At 49.0% G+C, this 24,116-nt stretch overlaps 1 protein-coding gene across 7 annotated transcripts in view; it reads right to left on the bottom strand.

Annotated features, from left to right (window-relative positions):
• RAPGEF1 (Rap guanine nucleotide exchange factor 1) overlaps nt 1-24,116 on the bottom strand; it is a 90,034-nt gene that overhangs the window by 5,145 nt on the left and 60,773 nt on the right. For 2 of the 7 annotated variants that reach the window (XM_080562231.1, XM_080562230.1), the window contains 13 exons: nt 22,433-22,591; nt 12,861-13,142; nt 11,471-11,563; nt 9,801-9,889; nt 8,340-8,451; nt 6,714-6,789; nt 3,575-3,659; nt 2,152-2,244; nt 1,595-1,780; nt 1,352-1,436; nt 1,040-1,134; nt 493-571; nt 248-349 (listed from right to left, as the gene is read on the bottom strand). In XM_080562231.1, coding sequence (XP_080418357.1) covers nt 248-349; nt 493-571; nt 1,040-1,134; nt 1,352-1,436; nt 1,595-1,780; nt 2,152-2,244; nt 3,575-3,659; nt 6,714-6,789; nt 8,340-8,451; nt 9,801-9,889; nt 11,471-11,563; nt 12,861-13,142; nt 22,433-22,591 — 1,536 coding nt within the window. The remainder of the gene's footprint in view (nt 1-247; nt 350-492; nt 572-1,039; nt 1,135-1,351; nt 1,437-1,594; nt 1,781-2,151; nt 2,245-3,574; nt 3,660-6,713; nt 6,790-8,339; nt 8,452-9,800; nt 9,890-11,470; nt 11,564-12,860; nt 13,143-22,432; nt 22,592-24,116) is intronic. The other 5 variants (XM_080562234.1, XM_080562233.1, XM_080562236.1 and 2 more) reach the window with 3 other exon arrangements.

The following is a 24,116-nucleotide window of genomic DNA, read 5'->3' as shown; positions in this document are numbered from 1 at the left end:
AGCGCTGGCACTTCGGCAGCTGTCAGAAAGCCCAGCAGCACTACAGGCTTCCAGCACAGACTATTTGGTTTATGTGACAATTTCCTACTCTTTTCCCACTGTGGCATTATTTCCACTGGAGAGCATTCATCCACCATCCGTCCACCCTGGGATGTCTCTGAGCTCTTAAAACCCACCCGGCTGTTTCATACTGCAACCACAGTTAGCTTTTTTCCCCCTAAAGAAGAGAGCCCGTGCTGTTCCCCACCTCTGAGGTTTGTTTCTGCCACTCCAGCCTTCGGATGGGTGCAGAATCCAGTGCAGAAAGAATTGCCAGATAGGAATTAAAATTATTCAGCTTTCGTAAGTGCTGTGAAGAGGGAGAACATACCAGTTACTCCAGAAATCTGGGAAGCCCTAGAGCATCAAACAGCTCTACCAACTGTCATGTCCCACTCTCCTGCTCCTTTAACGAACAGCGTGTGTGATGCATAGCAAGAAACAAGCTGATACCTTCATAATCTTTATAAATTTAAGGAGCAGCCTCTCTCGGTCTTGGGCTTTCTCTTGTAGCATTATTATTGAACGGACCCTGGAAAAACAGACAGAAAACAACAAAGATAAACCCATTTCAGCAGATCTCAGATTTCTTGCTGTTTCATTTACAAAACTAAACAATTACTAAAACTAATAAGGATGGACCAACAGTATTAAAAAGTCTGTGGCATCTCCAACTTAAATGGAGCACTCTAATTCACAACAAAGACAGAATAATTCCAAGGATGAGAACAACGATTCTTCACAGAGTGCATTCATTTGCAATGTTCGTTTGAAGAGCTCAATACTGACAATAATTCCTTCAGGTTACAGTGCCTTCCAAAACCCTCATGATTTTGTTTCTCTTGTGCTCTGGGGTCTCTGAGAGCCTGGCATCTATTTCCAGGCCAAAAACATGTACGTGATCCCACTTAAGGGAACCCAACTCTGCAAGCGTTGTCTTGAACTCTAGGACACTGGAGGCTAAGCACAACTCGTGCCTTGGTTGCCCTGAGCTCCTTACCAGTAGGACATGTTATTAAAGTGCTCTGTGAACTGCGTCAGGTTGGGGCTCTTCTCTTCATTTTGCTCTTTTGCCCAGAGCAAAACTTCTGGTATCTGCCAAGGAAGAAAAACAGAGGGGTGGGAAAATACCACACATTAGCACGGGATTTCTTTCTTAAAATTCCCAGTCACAGCCTCTGTTCAGTCTTTTGCCAACACGAGTTCAGCTGTCTCCTACAATGCAACAGGTGTGCTGGGAATAGCAGAGATTGCAGAGATTGTTTGTGTTCAAATCCCTCCCTCTGCCCTCACCCCATCCTCATCTCCGTACCTCAATTTTATAGAAGAGTTCAGCGTCTAGCAGGGTCAGCTGCTCAGCGATCTCATGACTGTGGAAATCATGCAGGGTCCCCGGCCTGTAGGAGAGAAGGATGAAAAATAAAGGATAAGAAAATGTGACCTGATTTCTTCCCTTTCTTATATTTTGGACTGAGAATAAACGTTGTGTCCACAACGAAGGGACACCTCGTCTCTCAGAAAGAACCAAAATATGGTTATGTGCATGTTTCCTCACCTGGCTGCTACCCCACGGGCTGCAAGAGGTTTGGTGGAATTGGCAAATCTCAGCATTTTCTTCTGATCTACTTTATCGAGGATATTTTTGCGTAACACTCTGGCAAGGCTCAGCTCCCCGTTGCAGACCAGCCGGAACACCAGGTCCATCAGCAGCTTGAGAATTTCCTCTGTCAGCTCCACCAAGCTGCAAGATGGAAAACCCAGGGAAGGCATCAGTGCTACGTCTGCGAGCTACAGAATTTGTGTCTGTGCAGAGTCTCCTTGTTCCTTCCCACAAGCAGAACCGAGTGACTGAAATTCCTCCCCTTCCCAGCTCTTCCTTTCTTGGAGATTCCCCTTTCAATGGTTATTTTAAAATCCTTGACCCAGACAGGACATACCCAACAAGAGGGTTCCCTGCGTATACTATGGGTATCTTGTTGGCAGGGGTAGGGGATTTCAGCTGTCATCATATATGGGGTTTAAAACACACAAACACATATATTTTTAACTGGTAGGCTTATGTATGGCTACTGACCATTCATCTCCCACCCCAAAATGAAGGCAGCAACTCACCACAGCTCATCCACCACTCTCACCAGCACGAAGAAGGTGTTCTTACTGACGCGCTTCTTGAACGTGTCTGGGAAGTGGCAAAACTTCTCATATGTGGGGTGCAAATTAAAGAATCAACTTCTTGTAGTCAGAGCAGCATCAGCACAACGAACAGCTGCCTTGAGGAACACCAGAACAGATACTGCTCGGTCTTGACTGAAATTGGTGTTCAGTTTCTAGGAGATAAGGGACACCAATCTGGCTCTAATTAGCACGGTATTAATCTGCCCCCCAGCTGCAGGTAGCAGGGATGTGAGGAGGTACTTAGGTCCTGCAGGATTGGTGCTCACGGAGCAGGTGTACCCTCAGACCCTAATCTCTAAGGTGGAATTTAATGAGCAGCACTGCTCCGCTGTCATCTCCCCCGCTGGTCTGAGACATCTGCTCTGACAACAGCTCTCAGGTGTCACCTCTGCCTCTCTCACTGCCCAATTTGCTGCAAGGGAAAGAGCAGCGAGGGAGACAGCAGAGGTTGAAAGAGCTTCCACCAGGTGCACAAAGGCAGAGAGAAACAGGGTGCCAGTAAGTCAAATATCAAGAAGGGCCTGCAGGAGCGACCCAGCCAACATGTTCACTGACACCTGCTCTCCAATGAGATTTTGCTGCGTCCTCGGCAGCACTGATCCCAGCAGGAGCCCGGGGAGCAGCGGCTCTGCTGCAGATGGCAGTGATGAGCCGTGACTTAGGACAGGGTGACGTCGGGCTCCCTTTGACCTGGGCGTACAGGAGCAAAGCCCACGAGGTCTTTGCACTGCCTGAACCGAGCCACTGAGCCACGCAGCTGACGGCAAAGGGAGCCACGAGGACAGAGCCAAGCGGAAGGAACCACAAGCAGGGGGCTCAGCAAGAAGCCTTCCCCATGCCCTGCCAGAAACACAAACGCTCACGCTGCCGCGTACGAGCCCTGGCCTCGTCAGCACTTACAAGCTCAGCTCAGAGCTGGGATGCTAAGAGGACGTTATCTTCTGTGCTGCATTTCTTGTAGCAAGAGGGAAAACGTGTCTTGGCAGCGTTAACCTACACCTGCCCAAGCAGGCAATCCCCACAGCCTGTCTGGAAGACAGAACACGATCCCCATTGTACAAACAAGATGTCCCAAACAAAAGAGCTCTTCCCCAGTTCCGTACGGAAAATCTGAACTGCTCCTCTCCCCCGCCAGGGCCTCCTGGCGACTACGCTCGGGTGCAGTGCTCCACTCCTCGTGGACGTGCCCTGCAGCATCTCCCACCTGCAGGTTGCAGATATGGAGGGAGTCCTGCCTGGGGCACCCAGGGCAAGCACATTACTGACCACATCCTCCAAACTTGTCACCAGCTCCCTCCATGATGCTCATGCTGCTCAGCTCTGGTCCCTGGGGCGAACTGCCTTTCATGCAAAAGGATATCTGTACTGCAGCTTCTTGATGAGCTCTTCAGGGGTAATAAATGTCCTGTACGTAGTCAGAAAGGCTTCACAGTACAGCACCAGATCTACGGAGAGAGACAAGGAAGCCTCAGTCAAACGTGCTTTCAGAAAAGTAAGCTTTGTATGAGGTTGAATCCAGTCTTGCAGAAAGAGGACACAGACACGGGCACATTTTGACCAGAATTCACTTCACAGAGAAGCTGTGCTGTTGTTTCTTACCAGCAGATGGACCCTAAGGCACAAGAGCAGAAGTGAAACTGCCCCGTTCCCCCCGGCCTGGCTCCCATCTGCAGCGCTACCATTTGCTTTCTAGCTTGTGTGACCACCAAAGGGGCTGGTGGAAAACACCTGTTCGTGGGACAGGAACTTTGAATAACAGGGCTAATTAAAATGTGCTGACAATGCCGGGGATACTTTAAAGAGAAGATGTGATGATGAGAGGCGGGTGCCCTTACTGCTCAGGCAGCAGAGAGCCCTGCAGATGAACGTGGTCACTCTTTCCTCATGATCAGGAATTTTTTTTGATATGTTTTGATACGTTATGTGTTTCGATATGATGAGATGGTGCTGCAGACCCTCCGCCCTTGCTGTGTTCCAGGAAACCTGCCCCAGGACAGTGTAAATATGAATTATTTTCATCCAAAAGAGTATATTGCACTGCAAAAACTGACCATGACCTGCCATGACACAAACACCGACACGGTGCACGCTGCCAGCTTCTGTTTATTGATCTGCAGCGGTGGGTGCTGCAGGCCCCAGAACCACAAAGCTCTGGCTGCTGGCACAGAGGATGGCATCTGAAAAAGCAGGAACCTCAAAAGGAACAGATTTCAGGCCAGGACTGCAGCACACTCGCAGCCTAGGCAAGGCTTGGCCACCGAGGGCAGCAGTGGTCGTACTGGAAGTTTCCTAGCCCCGCTATAAAACCTCTCGGCGCTGCAGTCAGCATCTGCAGCGCGATGGCACGCTGCCCTTGCCTGGCCCGCTGCAACTGCTGGCAGAGGCTCGTTAGCACCGACGGGAGAAAAAGCTCCTGCCGTGCCTGCTCGGGCCTGGCCCTACACGCAGAGCTGGCTGCAGGCAGGATGAGGAGCACCCCACACCCTGTGCCGTAACACCAACCCTTTGTGCGGGGAGGGTGGGAAAAAGCAGGGATCGGTGCGAGAGCCGTGCCTCTCCTCTACCTGCAGTGTTTCTCTTGGCAGCAGCCTCGTGGAGAGGCTTCTTCCTCCTGCTCCTAAATCAGAGCGCGCTGCTGGCTCTTGGCTAACGACAATCAGACGTCAGCTCTAAAACTGGAGGCTGGGTGGTCACGGCGGGGTGAGCCCCAGGCTGTGTCCAGCTGTAATCCTGCGCTCGCGGCAAGCGCACGTGGCTGCGAGCACTTAACTGACCGTGGATTTTGCTCGTAAAGATCCCCAGTTCTCCTTTTATCCCTTATTCCATTTAGCTCCTTTAGAGAAGTCAGACGGACAAGAAGCATCATGCAACAGGGCGTGGAGTTACGTTTATTCTGGGCTCCCATCTGCCCAAAAGGCGATGTGAGGTAATACAGCTGGTCTGCGCTGGCACTCGGAGCTGCCAAGAAATTCATCTTTAAAGGAAAGCCTCTTAACTATACCCCTCTGTGCCGTTTGGCTGATTGATTTACAAGCCCTGAATTCTTCTCATTGTAAGCTTAATTCATTAACCCTCTCAGTCACCCAAACACTGGGTTAGCATAGCACAAATTCCTCCGTGCTCCATTCAGATCAGCGGCTTGGCAGAGCGTGTCAGGCTAAGCTCTGTGACTATTCTGAGACACGCACCGCGCAGATCCCCCTCCGCCCATCCGCTCTCCCTGGCCGTGCTGCTGTGTATTTCAAATCCTGCTCTGGTTTTCCCCAGTCTTGAGAGGTTCTCCAGAGCTTTCACCTCACTGCTTGCAGCCTCCCGTGAGCTCCCCATTTGTGAGCTGGTGCTCTAACACACACGCCTTTATCAAGCATCTGTCTTTAAGAGGGAAATTCTTCCAACATGATGCTTGTTTCGGAGAATAGCAAGAGTAAATCAGAGATTCCCTATTCCAGTTTCAGCTTTTCCATAAGGGGTATTTCCACCATCTCATTTCGACGTATATTTTTTTACATATACATACCTAAACACAGTGCAATGAATTGCCTGCTTTTCTCTAACATGTTCCTATCTCTGGTCCTTTGTGCCTGGATTTGATGCCTGACGTAAACACGGACATATATCTGCCAGGGGAAGGATTTTCTCACTAGCTGAACGGTGCTGGTAAGTAATTGAAAACACCTTATGCTACAGTAAAAAAGCTGCCATTTAAAAATGCACATGAAAGATATTTCCCCTTTGACTATCAAACCTCTAAAATATGAGAGCTGAGTGGTTCAGTGGGTTAGTGCATTTTGCCTCGCATCCCAGGAGATGAGGAGATCAATTCTGGTTAAGGCCATCAGCACAAATGCATTTGGCAGGTTCAGAATCACTCTCTGGAAATGCTGCAAGGGCTGTCTTTGTCACAGCGCTCGGAAAGGAGCTGCTTCGTGTGGGCGGTGACTGGGTTTGGAGAGATAGCGGGGTTTTAACAAATATATAGCTAGGGGTTGCTACCCCCTGCTTCCCGCCCCCATGTCTCACTTCAAGTACTATGAATTCCCTCCCTGAACGGGTCTGGGTGGCCACCAGCAGGCAAGCAGTACAGAGCTGCACTAGGAAGTGAGGCAGCAGGAAAAGGAAGGGTGTCAGTAGCACCTGGATAGCCTGCCCCATGCCCACGGGCACTGCTTCAGACCCAAACCATCTCTCACTTTGATGCAGCACTGTCACCAACTCCACCGCTGCGCCTCGCCTCCCAGATCTGGGCAAGGCTGTAAGGAGTTAACACCAGCCTGCTGTTAAATGGAACGAGCAGGCGCTTATCCAGCTTACCTCCGTTCCACCAAAGCTAAGCACGACAACCCCCGTAACTCAGGGGATCATCAATGCAGTCCTCCCCAGCCTGGCCCAGCTGTGGCAGTCACATCACAACTGCTCACGCTACAGGGACCTGGGAGACCAGCAGCAGGAGCCCACACCAGGCTGAGCTCCTCAGCTTTGCTCTGGTGCATCCACTGTACCTTTCCTGTCGGTCTCTGTCGCATGCACTAACAAAATATCTCCAGATCCACCACGGACGTCTGGCCCGTCATCTCCCTGCAATGAGAACGGAAAGGCGTTACGCGTGGTCCAAGCTCCCTTCGGCCTGGTTCACCACCTCGGGGGTTCAAACTTTGTGCTGACTGGCAGAGCACACAATGTTCCTGGCACCGCTCGCAGCACAAGCTGGGACACGGTCTTAAAGTGTTGGGCTAACCCTGGAGTTTTAGGAAAACATTTGGTGTCCCAGATGAGGATCTGGGCTATCCGCGCTCAGGGTCTCTGACTTTGTGAAGTGCAGTGAAAGCTGAACCTTCTGCCCACAGAAGAATGAACCGAAATGTCCCAGACTCCCAAACGCTCCCAGAAGACCATTAATGGAGCAGGAGCTCTGTGTGAACTGTCTCAAAGTGCAGGATCACGGACCACAGCTGCTGTGGGGTGAGAGGTTGTGCGTTCAACTCGCATGCTCCTGGAACATCAAAACCTAGTGAGTTCATTCCCTGATCTGGAACTGTTTGGCTGGAGGTCACCTGAAGCGATCCGATAAGCAGGAGCAGAGAACGGCCCTGCTAACACTTGACCCCTGCCTTCCCACTTTCTGACAACATCTTTCTTTTAGCTACTGCTGTTCACAACTGAAAATATGCAAAACTGATCTGTCACTCAGCCAGGGGTTCCCACGCTGCAGGAGACGGCGCACAGGAGCGGCTCTGTATTGTTTTCAACGTGCAGGCCATAAAGAAAAAAGTTAAGGGCTGACACAAATCTGCTACTCCCAAGCGTTCAGAAATCACAGGTTTTAAAAAAAAAAAAAGTTAATGGAAATATTCCTGCAGGGAAAACTGGAGTCATGTCGGGCTTTCTTTATAAAGGTCTGTCATTTTAATATGCAAAGCACTGAAAAAAACATGGATTTACAGTCATGGAGCAGCTATGTCTAAAATGTGAATTTTTCAGGTGACCCTCTGGCAAGATTCAGGAACTACTACTTAAAGAATGACTAATAGCTTCTCACTTTCTCCCCTGCATCTTGGCTCACCAAAGACCACTCCTGAAGTGCCAGTAAATGATAAATCCTTTCTATTTTTCAAGCTAGCCCCCTGACAGTCTGAAAGGTTCAAAAACTTGCATATTCCCTCAAGCTGCACGTCAAAGGCAGCTTGGTTCAAAAGCACAGTGAGCAAAGCTGTCTGGGAGTGCACCCAAGGCTAGAAACAAAGCTATTTCTCCAACACAGAACACTGCTTTGGCTGCTCTTGCGTGCCAGTAATATAATGTCCTGCTCAGGAAATCTGCTAAACGTGCCTCCAGACTGAAAGGGCAATACCACAGACCTGCACCTGGATAAATCGTGCTTCATTTCAGACTGGAACAGGCCGACGACGTGGGAAAGAGCAGACTGGGAAAAGGGCACAGGACGAAGTGGTTCTTAGAAAGCATCTCACACTTTCACAACAGTCTGCACACACAAAGCTGCACACCACTTGTGCTGCAACCTAGTTTTTCCTATCAAATAAAAGCCGATACCTTGCTTGTGCACACAGGGAATCAGATCTCACCGGAATATAAACCAGAGTATGGAAGCACACCCTGCAGGAACCTACCTCTTGCTTCAGCGTTAACCTAGCCATAATTTCACTGTGGTCAATAAGGGAGAGCTCATCTACTTCTTCCTCCAACTGTGACGATTCCAAAGCATCCGGTGACTGCTGCTGCCTGTAAAAACCACAGGCAACAACCATCAGTGCCATCGCCCATCCAAGACAAGAGATGCTGGGTCCAACCCAAGCTCTCAGTGCACAGACCCTCGTTAAGCAGCAGTAAGTACACAGAAAGCCTGGAGGTAAATCTTTTGCAAACAAGACCAAACGTCTAGCTTTAATTCTGTTGCTTTGCTCACCTCTTGAAAAGCAGAAAGACGAACCTTTAGGACCTGAACGCTCGCGTGCCTGTATTTCTGGCAGAAAGGATTTTACTATGCCTTGCATGGGTGCACACTTCGTCTCCTTAATTCACCACGTTTGTAGTGCACACAAACCTAAGCCCTTCCTCAAATGTATAGAGCCTGAACATACTCTGCCTGTGTACATCTTTTAGTCAGCTCACAGCCCATTGTGCTGCTACAAGGGGAAATGGCAGGCTTTCGTTTTGCAGGAAGCTTTAGCACTCTGACCCCTTTTTTGGTGTACATTCACAACCCCAGTACTCCTACCCCAAAGGCAGGTACTCTAGCACCTAGACACGTGCTCTTTGTGCTTGGATTCCTAAAGAAATGAAAAAAAGTGCCTGTCCGGAACAGTTTCCCCAGGCACAGGTCAGAATCCAGTGCACCAGTCTGTGCTCTTCCCAGACACCGGGCTTTGCAGAGCACTGCTGCATTGTCTCCTTCACTGCAGGGATTAAAACCCTCAAACCAACTGCAAGAAAACGGGGGAGGGAAGTTGACTATCACACACAAAACAATGCTGTTCTCTATTTTTGCTTTAGAAATGCAATTGAAGAGCAATCTCAAGCAGCAGGGAAGCACTCACTCCACTCCTACTGAAGCCCATCTGTTACAGCCTGCACCTCTTCATTTACATAGACAAATGATAGCTAAGAGCATTAGAAGGGATATAAAGCCTCCTGCTCTGGGGTCTCAGCCAGCCTCTAACTAGCAGCGTTAGGAAGAAATTCCCTTCTGGAAGACGATTTCCCAGCAGCAATACAGACTTTTTTTTTGCACGTTTCCCTGGAAGCAGGAGGGAGCAGCCAGCTCTATGACAGGACTGCCAATTAGATGGACTTGCGATGACGACCACAGGCTGCATTAACCCCTACAGGCTCGCTGAGTTAAGTACTGATACCTTGCCTGGATCCTGATATCTTGCCTCCTCGGGCAGTAGGATCCTGCCGCTCACCCATTGTAGGAAAAAAATAAAAAGGCTTAAAATCTGGAGGGCTTTGGGATGGTTGAGGGCAGAAGAGGCAGCCACAAGGACTGACTGCCAGAGGGTGGACAAAAAGGATGATGCTCTGTACACCGCGAAGTTGGAAAGCGTGTGCTTTGTGGGATTTGGGCTTACCTTTCAGCACCATCTTTGCCTTCCTTCCCCATGGCACTGCTGTTTGAACCGGAGTCTTTCGAGTGGCCGTCTTTGACAGAGGGAGATTCCTGCAAAGAGAACAGGTTTTTCATCATTGCCTGAGGTCCTACACCACAACTAGGCTTGCATTTACAGTCTTACTGCCTCTAAATGGCCCTTTACTGTAAATTCCTACGGAGCGGTTAAAGATTGATGCAAGTGAATGCCAAATGCCAGGAAAACACAGAAGTTAATTAGACAGGAAATTTGGGACCATCTCTGGAGACTAGTGTAATTAGTATTGTTTGCTTTTAACATTGTGAAATGATGCTGAAAGTTACAACACAAGTCAGCTGTTGTCTTGGATTTTAACCCTCTCACCACTTTTTTTTTTCAGCCCTTGCCGTTGAATACACTTGCCTTTTCCTTCAATCAGAAGGGGCACAGCCAGCTCCAGGCTCCCGTTTCAGTTCCCCTCCCAGTTACAGCCCCCAAAAGACCAGACCATCTTAGGGGTGAATGCAGACTGCCCTTCCTGCTCCCCTCGTGCCCATCAGAAGAGCTTCCACAACGACAAAACGTTCCCGCTTCGCAATTCACGGCTGGGAAACGAGGCTAACACAAAAAGCAGAGCCATCCAAACCCAGCCTGGGAGAGCAGGTAGACAGCTCTAGGCAAATAAAAATGCAGCATTTAAAATCAGCCATTTAAAGAGAAAAATAGCCATGAATGGCAAATGGGAACATTGATCTACTGGTGTTGGAGTTCAGAGTTATTTAACGCCACGTAGAGCGGATCCTGGAGATTCAACCTGCTGAACAGACGGGACTGAAACCGCCTGCGCTCAGATCCAGCCTGGAAAATTCACCAGCCAGGTGAGATGTGTCAGTGGCTGCAGATTTTTTCCGGACTGTGTCTGTAAAGCCCTTTGTTTCAACGTTCAGAACCAACTAGCGACTGCCCGAAGGGCCGGGCCTGCCTCGCTTGCGTCTCCTAAGGGAAGTGATGGGCGCGCTATCTCTTTGGCCATTTAACGCCAGCACAGATAAAGGTCTCGGAGACATCCTGCAGGAGAAGTGCCTTCCTAGGCGAGGGCAGGCAAGGGACCAGCACAGACCTCTGCCGCCGTTCGCTGTGACACAACAGGAAGATGGCACCTCCCTGCCGTGGAGCACACCCTGCCTCCTCTAGGAAATACCTAAGATAGGAGGCGTGAGTAAAGGAAGAAACAGCTCTAAATCACTTCGTACCCAGATGGGGAAGTAAAAGATAAAAAAAAAAAAAAGGAGGAGTACAAGGCTTTATTTATTGACATAGGAAAGCCAAAGCGGTTACAGGAGTGAACCCAGACACAGGACCGTGCTGGTCAGAGCGCAGCTTTCTGAAGGGGAACCTCACGCAAGCAGCTCCAAACAAACAGCGAAGCGCAGGTGAGAGAGGGAGGAAGGAGAAGCCATCCCTCCATCCTGCCAGGGCTCTCCCAGCCTCGACAGCCTGCTCTCCACCCGAACCAGGAGGCCATCAAAGCTAGCAAGCCAGGAGAGGGCAAGCAAAGGGACAGCCGGCAAGGGAACAGGGCACGCCGGGATGCGTGGGGCCGGTACCAAGCGTGAGCTGAGCATGCACCAGGCAGCCCCTTCCCGGTGCGTGGCCCTCTCCAGGTTACTTACTCCTGCAGGGTGAGGGACCTCCCCGTTGCTCTGGCCAGAGGAATACAGATTGACGTATTCACCCTCACCAGCCTCCTCGCTGGCGTTTTCGCTCTAGGGGAGACAGGACGAAAGGAGATAGGTGACGGTGCCCCTCGCCAGCTGTTAGCGAGCGCCCGTGCCCACGCCTGGGAGGAGCGGTGCCCTGCGGCCGCTGCCACCTAGCCAGAAGCCCTGCCTCTGGCTCAGCTGCACCTGCCTGGAGGCTGGTGTTTTCTGGTTCTCGAGCAGTATCCAGAGGGCCCCGAGCTGCAGCAGGCACTGCGTGGCAAGAGGGGACTGCGCAGGTGCCAAGCGCGCACGCGAGGACTGAAGGCTGCGGCTGCTGAGCGGTCAGAGCCTGGAGCACAAGCACCCGCCCCTGCCGACACCAGGCCTGCCGCTATGTGCAGAGCAGCCCCAAAGACCCAAACGTGTCCTAAAACTGCTTCACAGCACAGGCTACAGCCATCACGCCAGGCTGAGCCAAGCTCAAGGGCTACAGGGCTGTAACAAGGACCCAAAGCAAGGAAGATGCAACAGCGAGGTCAGGTCCAAAGGGCGAAAAAAAGATCGCTGCCTCTGCAGTCTGTGTCCCTCTTCCAAGCTCTTTGAAGAGGCACCCCCACCACGCACACAGCTCAGGCTTTAATCCCACCACCTCTGGGTTTTGCAGCGAAGAGGAGAGACGCTGCCTTGTACAAGAGGTGCTCAGGGAAGTAACCTGCCTGCTGGTCGGCAAAAACAGCCTGGGACTCGGAACTCACAGCAGCGCCTATCAGTGAGGGAACAGCTTTAGTCCCACTTCACCGACAGCGACGCCTTGCACCGACTCGCGCTGCCACCACGCGCACAGCCGGTGCTGCTGGAAGAGCAGGAGCCTGGAGGACACAGCAGGGTTATGCACAGGAGAGCACGAGCTGAACCGAACCCACAGCTCCAGGGGCTCCCCAGTGGGAAGGGAGCAGGACAGCTATCACCAATTCCTGCCACAGCAGCAGCTGCAGGATGGAACCGCTGCCAGGAGCCTGCGTTTAGAAACTACCAACCTCACAACACCCCTTTACCTTCCTCTGGTTTGTATCACAATTGCAGGAAGCTAGAGCAACCTCTCTTCCTCTCCCCTTCACCAGCATTTGACATTTTATGTTTCCATTTTATGTTTTATTAACATTTTCTCAAACCCATGAGGTTCATTTTTTTGTAGAAATCTTTGTATGAAATTACCTCTCTGCATTCACACACGAGTTTGGAAACCGGGCTAGATCACATCGAGCTTAAGCATGTATTAATACAAGTGACATTTCTTTAAAACAAAAACAACCCCCAGCCTTGCATTAAGGTGCATTATCATCTCTTTGGATAGTCTCACCGAAGCCGTCTGGAGAGAATCAGTGAAAGAGGTTTCAGAAGGAAGGCAGACAGGAGCATTCCCGTTAAAGCTGCTCTCCTGCGAAGAGGAGTTTGGCACATCCCCAGCGCTGGGAGACTGGCTGGCCGTGGCTGGCACCGCTAGGTCAGAGCTCTGAGACGGATGGACGGGGGGGAAAGGCGGGGTGGAGCAGGACGAGGAGGTAGAAGACAGGAAAGGAGGTATGGAGACTTGGTTGTGAGGCACAAAGTCCTGGGAGTAGGACCTAAACACAGACTTGTACTACAGGACGCGGAGATGGACGACACAAACAAGGAAGATGGGAAAAGGAAGGAGACAGACAAAAGAAAAAGTGATTAGATCAGCAGCAGCTCAGCAGTGACAGAACAAGGCAATTCCAACAACGGCACCTCCCGGCCGAGAGGCGAACCCCAGCAGAGGGAGCGTTATTCTATCATCCCCCCATTCCAGCAGGAACTGCCGCCTGGGCCAGCAGGCAGCTTTTTCACGGCGAGGAGAGTCCTGACACCACCAGCAGCCGGGCAGGGAAGTTGGGCAACGGTATTTGTCTGCAGGGACCCAGCCTCAGCCGGGCAGGGGGGAAAGCCTGGGTTTCAGCCCTTAATGACAACGTGCACCTGGAAGGCGCTTGGGTGGCTGAAAGGATGTGAAACCGTACAGAAACCATGACTGTGAGCACGCTGGAAGTGTCTCAACAGAGAGAAGTACGCTGGGGATTGTTGCTTTTCTGGGATTTTCCACAGGATCCAAATTTAAGACGCCACTTGCTCCAACCCTGTAATTTAACAACTCCTGTGTCAAGTCTGTTCCAGAACACACAGCTCCCAGTGAGAAGTGACTGGATCCCGTCTTCAAAGCTACACTGAAGGATAAAGGGGATTACAACAGTAGATGCTTTTACTCCTTTCCGTCTGAGAAACATTGGGAGCAAAAACGATAATTGCCCTCAGGAGCAATGAATTCCTTATCAAACCAATCCTTTAATGCAGTGGCTCTAAAAGTCAGTTGAAGAGATGAAAAGAGATCATCTACATAAAGCTTTATTTCACTATCTCTCCTAATCATCAGATTACTGTTCAGATAATATTAAACAGGGTGCAGTGGGAGTACATTGTGCCAAGAAAAACACGAGCAATCCTCTGTCTTTTAACATCTGGTGCTAGTAAGATTTACCACCAGGGTATCTCCAAAACAACAAGAGAGCAAAGCTGACACCCACCAGAGAGAGAGAGAAGGGAAAAAAAAAAAAAGAAAAAAAGACAATAATGCTAAACCTGCTGGAGAGGAGCTTTAGGAAGCATCACGTCACCCAAAAACACCATGCTGAAATGAAGCTGAGGTGGTTGCCTGCTCGAGCAACCTGCTGCAGGACAGGGCACGGCAGAGCTCTCAGGAAGCACACGCACACCTTGCTCAAACCTGGCTGAAAAGTGACACTGCTGTGATGGTAAAAGAAAAATAAAGAAAGGAAACAAAGGCATGAATTGGAAAAATCAGGCTACATTTTTTCAGGGGAATTAAGCAGGTGACAAAATCAAAGCTCCGTCCATCACCTGAGTACACCTTGGTGGTGGTTGTCAGTTTTCTTTTCCTACCTCTGAAATAGGTAAGCTTAAAAATCTGAACAGAGAACTGCCTCAGGCTTGAAGCCCAGGCAAAGAAGTTTTTCCACGACAAGCTGGAAAGGAAACAAAGGTCAACGGCTAGACTTTACCTTCCACCACCCCAATCCTCCAGCGGCTGCCCTCCGCCGTGCCTCGAGTCCGGCTGTGCTCTGAGTGCCGTCTAGGGGCCCCAAACGAATCGCGGGCCATAATACAGAGGAGCAGAGGGAGATGCTTTGGAAAGAGAGCTTAAAAGACTACTGAAGAATAATCAAAATGCAAATCCTACCACATGCCTGTGGCTGAAAGGAGCCTGGCTCTAGGACAGGCTCCTCTCCCTTCCTGCCCGTCTCTTCACGGGTGAGCAGCCCCGGCTCCAGGGACACCGTCCGCTCGTGGTGCTGCCTCGTAACAATGACAACTCTAATCTCCGTATTTACTTTCTGCCCGGATAAATGCTCTACATTTATTCATTTTCACTTGCATGGCACAAAACACTAAATCCCTCGTAAGACTCCAGGCTCATGACATCACCCCGGCTCAGCAGATTCATTATGCCTGCCCCGTCCCCCTGCTATTTATTCCATGATCTCACTGCTGCTAATGCACCAACTAATGCCCCGAGTCCTGGGCCAGTCCCCATAGAAAGAATTGGAGCAAAGCAGACAAAGAACATGGACCTCCCACCAAACACTCTTGCAATGGTGCTTGAGAAGGCGCCCAGCAAACTGCTGCCCCAGTGGTGAGATGAAACACTGCCATAAGGGAAATGATTTTCTCCAACGGGGGCTGCGTCCCAGCACCTCCACTGCTGGGCTTCTTGCACCCTACACCAGGCACCCTCCTGTCCTTCCCTTTGCAGTTGATGGACATCTTCCACCAAGGACCCCCAAAAGTTACCGTCTCCGACTTGTTGAACCTGGAGAAAAAGACGGGGTTTTGCAGGGAAGCAGCGGAGCTCATTCAGACCACGAGCAAGGGGAACTCCTGGCCTCAATCGCGTCGCATGGGGACAGTCAGGCACCCTGCGAAGGGCTCACACCGTGCCAGGGCAGCGGCAGGGTTAGTTCAGGCCAAACGGGGGCCGGAGGCTCGGCAGCCGGTGGGCTGCGTGGTGTGCAGCCTGCAGGCTCGGCTCGCAGCTCGGGGAGACGAGTTACTGCTGCTAGGGAAGGAAAATCTGCACAGCTTCTGACTTGCAGAGTTTCAGAGACATTAATGCCAATTCGAAGGCAATTTAGGCCTAAATATAGCACAACTTTGCATCAATTTTAAAACTCTGAATGTGGATACGTTACTACTGACAGTCTGTACACATCCATCTCCCCTTGGCCTCGCCAGTGCGCCTTTCAAAACAATATCTTGGCACGAGGTGCGTAGAAAGTACCATCTTAAGGCCCAGGTAGCCAGGAGAACGCATTAATCTTCATGATGGGATCCGTGATCAATCACTTCACGGTGCAGACACGCTCTCAGCATGCCGTTAACAAAGGGAACAGCCCCGGGAAGCCTTTGGTGAGCTGGCATTCATTAACCAGGCTGCTCTCAGCTCCCGGTCCTGTACGGCTGCAGCTCGGAGCAGGCAGCCAGGAAGAGCCCTCCTTCCTCCCCGGCAAGCAGCTCGGGAATTCCAGCTATGCAGCCATGCTGGGACAAGAGCCAAGAATGCAGCATACTTTGAAAGTGGAAAAACACCCTGCGGTGGAGATGATGTCCATATGGCACCCATTCCTGCTGCGCCCCTGGCCAGCCCGGCCCAGCCCAGCCGGCAGCTGCAGCAGGAATTGCTGCGATGGCTTCCGCAGGGTTTGGGCGGTGTACGGCTCTGGGAAGCCGCCATCCTGTAAAATCCAAGCTTATTTTGGGAGGGGAGAGTCCATTCAAGACAACTGTCATAAGCAACTTAGTCCTCCCCTGGCCCCACAAAATCACAGGCAGCAGTTTATCTTGGAAACTAATCAGTGCTTTTTAAAATGCTGCTTCTTAGAGGTTTTTTGCAGGGTCAGTAAGGCCTCGGTTATGTCTGTACTGACATAACCTCCTGCTCCACGGCTTTGCTTTAGGTGAAATAATTTGAAATAATTTTTGGGAAGCTAGAAAGCAACCAGATCCTTTGAGAACCGATTTTCCTCTTTCCAAACGCAGACCACGCTGCCAGGCTCCTAGCAAGGGACCAGGGGACAGTCGCTCACTGCAGGGGATTCTGACCTGTGACAGCAAATGGCCAAATAGGGAGAAGAGACGGCAAAGAGAGATCCCTCTACTCTTACCAGTAAAGTGTATTTATAAAAAGCTATCTGTCACTTGGGAAGCATTCCCACAAAGCATGCTCTCAGCGAGAAGCAATCTCCTGAGCACAGCGGGAAGCCGACCTGCCCAGACCTGACAGTTTACACACACTGACACCAGCGTAGCACACAGATCTTCCAGAGATGGCATCTTTCAACATCCCCAAGTTGCTGCCTTTCATTTTTTTGTTTTAGAACAGCTTTCCATCATTAACGGGGGCGTCACAGGATGTCCCAAAGGTCAATGACATTGGAGACGTTTATTTGGATTAGATGGCAGGAGATAAACTCTCTAACAGCAAACTTATTTTTTAAAGAGTGATGCTTCTCAACACCCCCTAGGCACGGCTGGCCAAGTAACAGGGAGGAAGGGTGTTTATGGGCAGTCACTGACTGCGAGCAACAGCAATCGCCATCCTAAATTCAGAGCTGAATTCAATTAAATGGCTGTCAGAGCATCTGCAGCATCAGCAGCCCCAGTCTTTACCTTTTAAGCAAAGCCTTCTCAGTCACCCTACCGACTTCTGCCAAATTAATCTGCAATCCTGCCAGACACTCCCAGATCAGATAGAGCATCAGAATTCCAAAACACGAAGCTATCAGAGGAAAGGATCAATCTTTCAGATCTCCTCTGCTAAGGCTATTAAGAGAGAAACGTGGGCAACGCGCCAGAACTGGATGCCCAAATTCTAACAGCAGAGAACTGTGTTCGCAAAACCCTGGGCGTTGCACAAACCCTAAGAATATAATTACACAGACAACTATTGGAAAACACTTCCTATCTCATGACACAATGCCGGACTTCCAGGTACTTTTGCTGATGAGGAAGGAAATGCTCCTGCAATGAATGGCTGGAAACACAGGCTGCCAACAGACCGGCTTCAAGCACTGCCACAGGAAAGGCAGTAACCCCTCGTGCCTGAATGTTTCTCGGCAAAGCCTCTGACCCGGCTGCACGGCTGATCTTGCTATTTTTAAATAGTGGTTAGCACAGCAGATGGATGGATGGGGCTTTTGTTTCCCTTGGGAAAGGGTCTCCTGGCTTCTGCATCAAAAACACAACATCCGAACTCTCCTTAAGGGAGAATTTCTTAAGGGAGGGTTTCTTGTACAACCTTGCCGTGAAAATGGGTGGGGGGATGAAAACATTTGCAAGACTTACTAACCATGCTATCATGCATCTCTCTTGAAACTATCAGAACTCAATCTCATCACAAATACAGCATCGGCTCCTGTTTGTCCTGTAAACAATACCACCGTATCTGACAGATCTTTCAAAGGAAGAGCATGGAGGTGAAGACGAGACTCCTAAAGCCAGCCACCCAAAAAAGTGGCGTGTGGCCTGTGAAATCAGCAGGCTGACTGTTTAGAGACTATGCAGAGACAGAGTGCAGATAAATGTAAGCGGCTGGAGGAAGTGCTTTTCTGAAGCAGGATTCAGCAATGCTGGCATACAACAGCACTATTAATACCGCCATGCAGGCTTGCTGCAGGCAGTGGAAATGAACATAAATGCAAAAGGAACATGAAACAGGAAAGGCAAAACAATACTCAGCACTCAACAGCTGCTTAAATGGATGCAAATCTTGCTTCCCCTTTCCCTCTGCTCCAAAGTAAGGAGCCAAATCCTGCTTAGGACAGAAAGGAACTAACACACTGTGATCTCACGGTCCTGGTTTCATAGTGGCTCCCACCATCAGAGCACCATATGGATCCAAAAAACTCAGTCTCTGCCAAGGATTGGAGCTGCAGTCTGGGTTGCAGACTGGAACTGAGCTACATAAATAGGAGCAAGGTGGGGAAAACATGCAAAGCACATGTCGGAATTGCGTGCGTCTTTAAACGCTTATCTGACCCTCCCTTTCCTGAACATGCATGAACACACGCACAAGAAAGAGAAACAGTTGCTGTGAATTTTCTGTGCATTTTCCCAATTTGCAACAGAACTGTGGGAACAAGTGAAAACAGAAGCGCTGAACTAGAGTTTTCATAAGGAAATCACTTATGCTTTCTGTTGGAAGCAGGCGGCCAATTTGGTTCCTTGGCAGTTACTGGAAATGGTTTTTAATTAAAAAGAAAACACAAGACAAAACAGCATTTTGAGAAAGGTAAGATATTTCTCCATAGTGGAGGATACAGCCAAATTTCCACTAGTGGCATTTGCAGGACTCAGAGAAAACAACGGCATCCCTTGTTTCAACAAAAAGCTTCCTAGTTGTAAGTGAATGCAAGTCTCTCTGTGGTCCTTGGTGGAAACTATGTAGACAGATAGCAGTGTATCTTGTCTCCTCAACGATTTCTTCTATCAGTGCAGAGTTCCCCCACTGCCAGGAAGCCATGAGATTTGATTCCTGCCATTTGGAAACCTGCTCACCCATTTCCAGTCACCAGCACAATGAGATGAAAAGGACAGTATCTCTGTCTCACAACAGGAAGGGAGGGAGGAGATCTGCTGGGGAAAGACTTCTGCAAACCAAGTTTAGGATGCGAAGCAGGATGCATTCGTATTGCATACCTCCTTCCCCACTGTCTAGCAACAGAGAGTTGCTTTCAAAAGAGAGGGGAATCCCTAAAATGACTCTTGACATTACGATCCAGTTGTCCCGGCAATGTGAGATTTAACGGCGTAACAGTGGGGACGATGATGCTGTGTTTCCTTACAGCACCGGCCCACGCTACAAACATGACCCTTGCTGGCACAGAGGCTAGACACGAATCAGACTCGGTGAAAAACAGACCCAACTTGCCAAACCTATGAGGTTTGATCCAGTTGCTTAAGATCTGCCTCTATCCAGTAAAAGCTATTACTTCTGACACAATTTCCTGCAAAGAAGGGAAAAGCGCGATTAGTGGGTTCACAGAGCGCTGGTGGCTTCTGGACTGCAGCAGCGTCTGCAGCTCTGAGGGGAAAGAAAAAAAGAGTCAGGATTCTGGAAAAGAAATTCACAGATTACAAATTAAGAGAGTAAAGATGGTCTGAACTCCTTCACTTTTTTTTTCTTTTCCATTTCTTCAAAGCACCGTCTGAAAAGAACTTTTTAAGCCCTACAAGTCAGTAGTAAGGAGTTAGTACTTGCTCCTTTGTGCATAGGCATAATAAGGTACATGCAAAACACGGTGCAGGCTTGGCTTTCCTGCTGCCTTCACACGAACAGACTGGTACAGGGCTAGGTGTTCTCCTGGGACTGACTCCTGCTGTCCACCCCAAGCCAGCCTCATGGGAACAAAAAAAGCACGGGGCACTTTCTGACACTTGGCTATGCTTGGAAATCTGCAGAGCGCTGCTCACGTTGTGTTAATGCACAGCCATTTGGTTTATTAGCTCCGACTTCCTGGCATTGACCTAAGGAGGGTTTTTGTTCACGTACAGAAGGGATAAAGATTAACGCAGGAGACGTATCATTTTGAGAGATTTGATGATCACCACTGATTATCTGGGTACGTAGGAGGCCAACCCCTCAGTTAGCTGGTGCACGAAAGGTGTGCTCTTCCTCGCATTAACTCCCCTGCTGGGACCGGTGGATTGCTAATGCTCAGCTCTTAACAGGTTTATTGCTCACCACAGTGCTTATCTGAGTGAAAGAGCGGAAAAAACGAAGGCATGAGAACGACAGGAGAGCAGAGCAATGCACACGAAGTGCTCCTGGTGCAGCTTGGAGCATCCCCCATGTGGAAGGCGGCTTTGCCAGGCAATGCTCCGGAGCAGACTGCAAGAAGGGCTCCGAGGTCCTCCTCAGTGCTGGAATGCAGGGTGTCACCCTGGGAGCGATCCAAACCTTGACAGCTGTTTCACTTCTCTGTCTCATTAGGGACAGGGAAAATGGGATAAACCATGGCTGTGATATTATATGGGTCAGCTATGAAGCATGTAAGGACATTGGTATTTTGCAGCTCAGAGACAAAGAGTCACTGTCAAAGGTGTAAAATCTCATTTTTGCCTGTGAAAAAATAAACCAGCTAGAGTCATGAGCCACCACGAGATTACCATAAATTAAAGGCATTAATGGAAAAGTCACCACTTTTAATTCAGTTATTTCCTTTGTGCATTTGACAGTGCATTGCCAAACTGTCCTCGTTCCTCATGCTTCATTCATTCTCCCTTTACCAAATCCTTGCAAAAATGAGTAAGGATTTTTAATGAAGTTTTAACATTTCATAAAATAATCTATTCAGAATAAGGTATTCCAAAGCAAGATTAGAACAAGTCAAAATAATTAAGTATGCAGTAACCATTTACATCTAACCAGGACACTTTTTAAAGTGAACTTGCCCACATACTTTTAAAACGTTATAGCATCATATTTATAGGCTATCAATTATAACAAAAATAGTGAAGTGCTTTTACCTGGTCTTACACTTCTGTTATCTTTGCAAGGACCGCTATCAAACAGAAAGCTGTACAATTCAGAACTTTTGCATTATTTCAATTTTTAAAACTGTTTTTCACGGACTCATGCAAGCAGTAACCTTACCACACCCCAGCCTTTCCAGCTATGCAGCACAATTATGATACTGCTCTCTCTCCTACAAGTGGAAGCTGAAAGCTTTAATTCATGGCTTGTGAAGTAACTCTACTTGAATACTTTCTTCTTTAGACCCAGCTGATAACATCATTGCCATTCATTTTTAGAGAACGAGTAAGCGTTGAAATGCAAAGACAGCAGTGACAGTGTGAGGATACAGTTTTCAAATATTTAGTATTAAACTAATTGAAACACTCCTGAATTTTCTTAACTCTTGCCAGATAATTTCTCCAGAATAAATCTAATTTACTAAATATCCAAGCTACTGTTAAAAAATAATCTATTCTCAGTTGTCATCAGGCAGGCAATCAGCACAGAACCATGCAGCCCTACATGCAAGCGCTCCTCACGCTGTTGAGCTGTTGGAATCCCATGGTTCGATTTAATTTCATTACATTAACACTTCGTTATTGCTACCATTTAATTTAAGCAGCTGATCACAGATTTAAGCGGTACTTTAAGATTATTATTTCAATTTAAATCATTTTCGGCTCCTCCTGTGGTTCTCTTTTCAGACCAGAGCTGCAGGAGAAGAAACCCTGCTCATTCGTCAGCAAACCATACAAGCTTACAGAGATTGTTTGGGACCAGGGGGACGTGAAGGGAAGCGGACAAGCAAATACAAGATGAAAGATATGGTAGAGGCCATCTTCCAGAGAAAAAAAGTAAGGAGCTGTGTGGCCACTGTTCCATGCATTTGCCTAAATCCGTGTACTTCAGGGATGGCGGCTCGTTATTCCTCCAAAGGCCAGATTCACACGGCAGCATTTAATCGACTCATCCACATCGCTGACGTTATGCAGCAGAACAAAAAGACTTGGCAGTTTCAGCGTGCAGCCTGGGGAACATGTAGGTCATGGGAGTGTGCCTTAGCACACAGGCCTGGTCTCCTCTGCCAGTCCCTCTCCACAAATGTCAATCCAGATGTGGATATACAGTAACGAAAGCTGCATCTGCAGCGCATTTCATTTAATAAGATTTACACACCATTTTTATCACCTGGCTGCTTACTACTGAGTTCCAAAGCCCCCAAAGAACTTTTCTCTTTACCCAGAACATAAGCACAGGTTGGCACACGAGCATTTAATCACTGGCACAAATACACACACGTTACAGAAGTGCAGAAAGCGACTCACCGAGTGCACAGGAAAGGAGCTGTGCCGGTTGAGAAAGGAGTTAGAGACTGACATAGTGAGGCCCTGAGTGGCACCGGTGTCCTCGGGGGTGAAGGGCACTTTAGTTTGCTGGACACAGTAGGAGACAGAAGGGAAAGAAGAGGCAGCATAGGAGGCCTGCTGAAGACAGGGAAGAAAGCGAGAGACAGAAGAAACAAAGAAAGAAAGCACAGAAAAAGCTATGAATAAAGGGTAAGAAATGCTAACAGTAAAACAATGCATATAATGGCTTGCTAAGCAAACAGCTATTCATACAGTTCATCAGCGCCAGACACACTGATACACCCTTCTTGAGCTCAGGAGGCATGACAAAAATCACAGTTCGAATCGTCTTTGTTTCACAAATCCCCTAAAAATAAACGCCCACCTCCCCCTCCCAGTTCACCCATGGACAGCTGCTGGGAGGCAGGCCGGCTGCTCCGCGCCGCCCTTTTTGCCCCGTAGCACTGGGGACAGATGCCCAAAGGAGCTGGTATGGGCACGAGCTGCTGCCCAGCAGGGACCTGGCTCTTCCTTCTGGCTGTTAAGCAGCCATCCCTTGCAGACTACTAGCTTTTTTTTTAGGCAATCTGCAGACTGAAAACTCAGGACTCTCCAGGGTGGTCTATGGGCCTTCACGGGTGCTGTGGGGATACTGGATAAAAACGATGCCCACTGAGTTTTCAGTCCGACCCAAGACTATACATCATTTGCACAAGAGGGAGATATTACGCAGTAAATAATAAATACTATCAGGAATTTCACCTGAATTCACTGCAGCAAGGGGCTGAGGGAGGCTAAGCTGTACCTAGGCTTTCTCAGCCCTGACTTGTCGAATATAACATGCAAATATTTTATATACAAGATATGAAACCTGCAAGAAAGGACTTCCTAATTATTATTTTAGAGAGAAGTCCATCCAGCAAACCTTCCCTGCTGCTGGAGCAGCTGATGTCCACATGATCTGCTGTTTCAGGATCTCCCTGGGCAGCAGGACCAGAGGAACAATAGAGTCTGATGGCTTTTACAGTGATTGCTGAATGAGCCATTGTCTGCTCACACCACTCTCCCAGCTGAAAGACGAAGGTAGGGCCACAAGGTTGCATTTTAAGAAACTTCTGCTTCAGGCAGAGCATCACCTTGATAATATCAAGCCTGCAAGACTACAAGAATGCCTGGAAGGCAAAACAGTGACATTTTGGCTGCCCAGACAATGATTAAAGGGCAGCAAAGAAATGCTTTGCTTCAGCTGACAAATTCAAAAAAGGAGCTGAATTTCCCTTCCACACAATAATGATCACAGTAATAAACAATTATTAGGACCCAGCTTGAAATCTGTGCTTTGCTACATACCCGACATGACCATGCAGAGACCATGTCATCATTAGGAACTGTCACTAGGGCACGGTCACCTCTGAGAGGAGGTAGGGCAAGGGACTACAAGGGACCCTGCAAGGATCTCTCTGACAAGGGGACCAGAGCCCCTGGGGAAGTGCCTGACCCTTCAGAGAGGAGTCCTGAAGAGCCTTCTGTATCCCTAAAAATTGGATGGGTCGGGGCATTTAAGGTTTCACCCCCACAAAGCAATACTGCATAATACTCAGTTTACTTAACATTTGGCCAGGAATGTTACTTCATTTTTTAGGACTCCTATCTGTGTCAAAGG

Source organism: Anser brachyrhynchus (genome assembly GCF_964034855.1).
Source record: "Anser brachyrhynchus genome assembly, chromosome: 19".
Classification (NCBI taxonomy): Eukaryota; Metazoa; Chordata; class Aves; order Anseriformes; family Anatidae; genus Anser; species Anser brachyrhynchus.
This window is presented reverse-complemented; position numbering and strand designations above follow the sequence as displayed.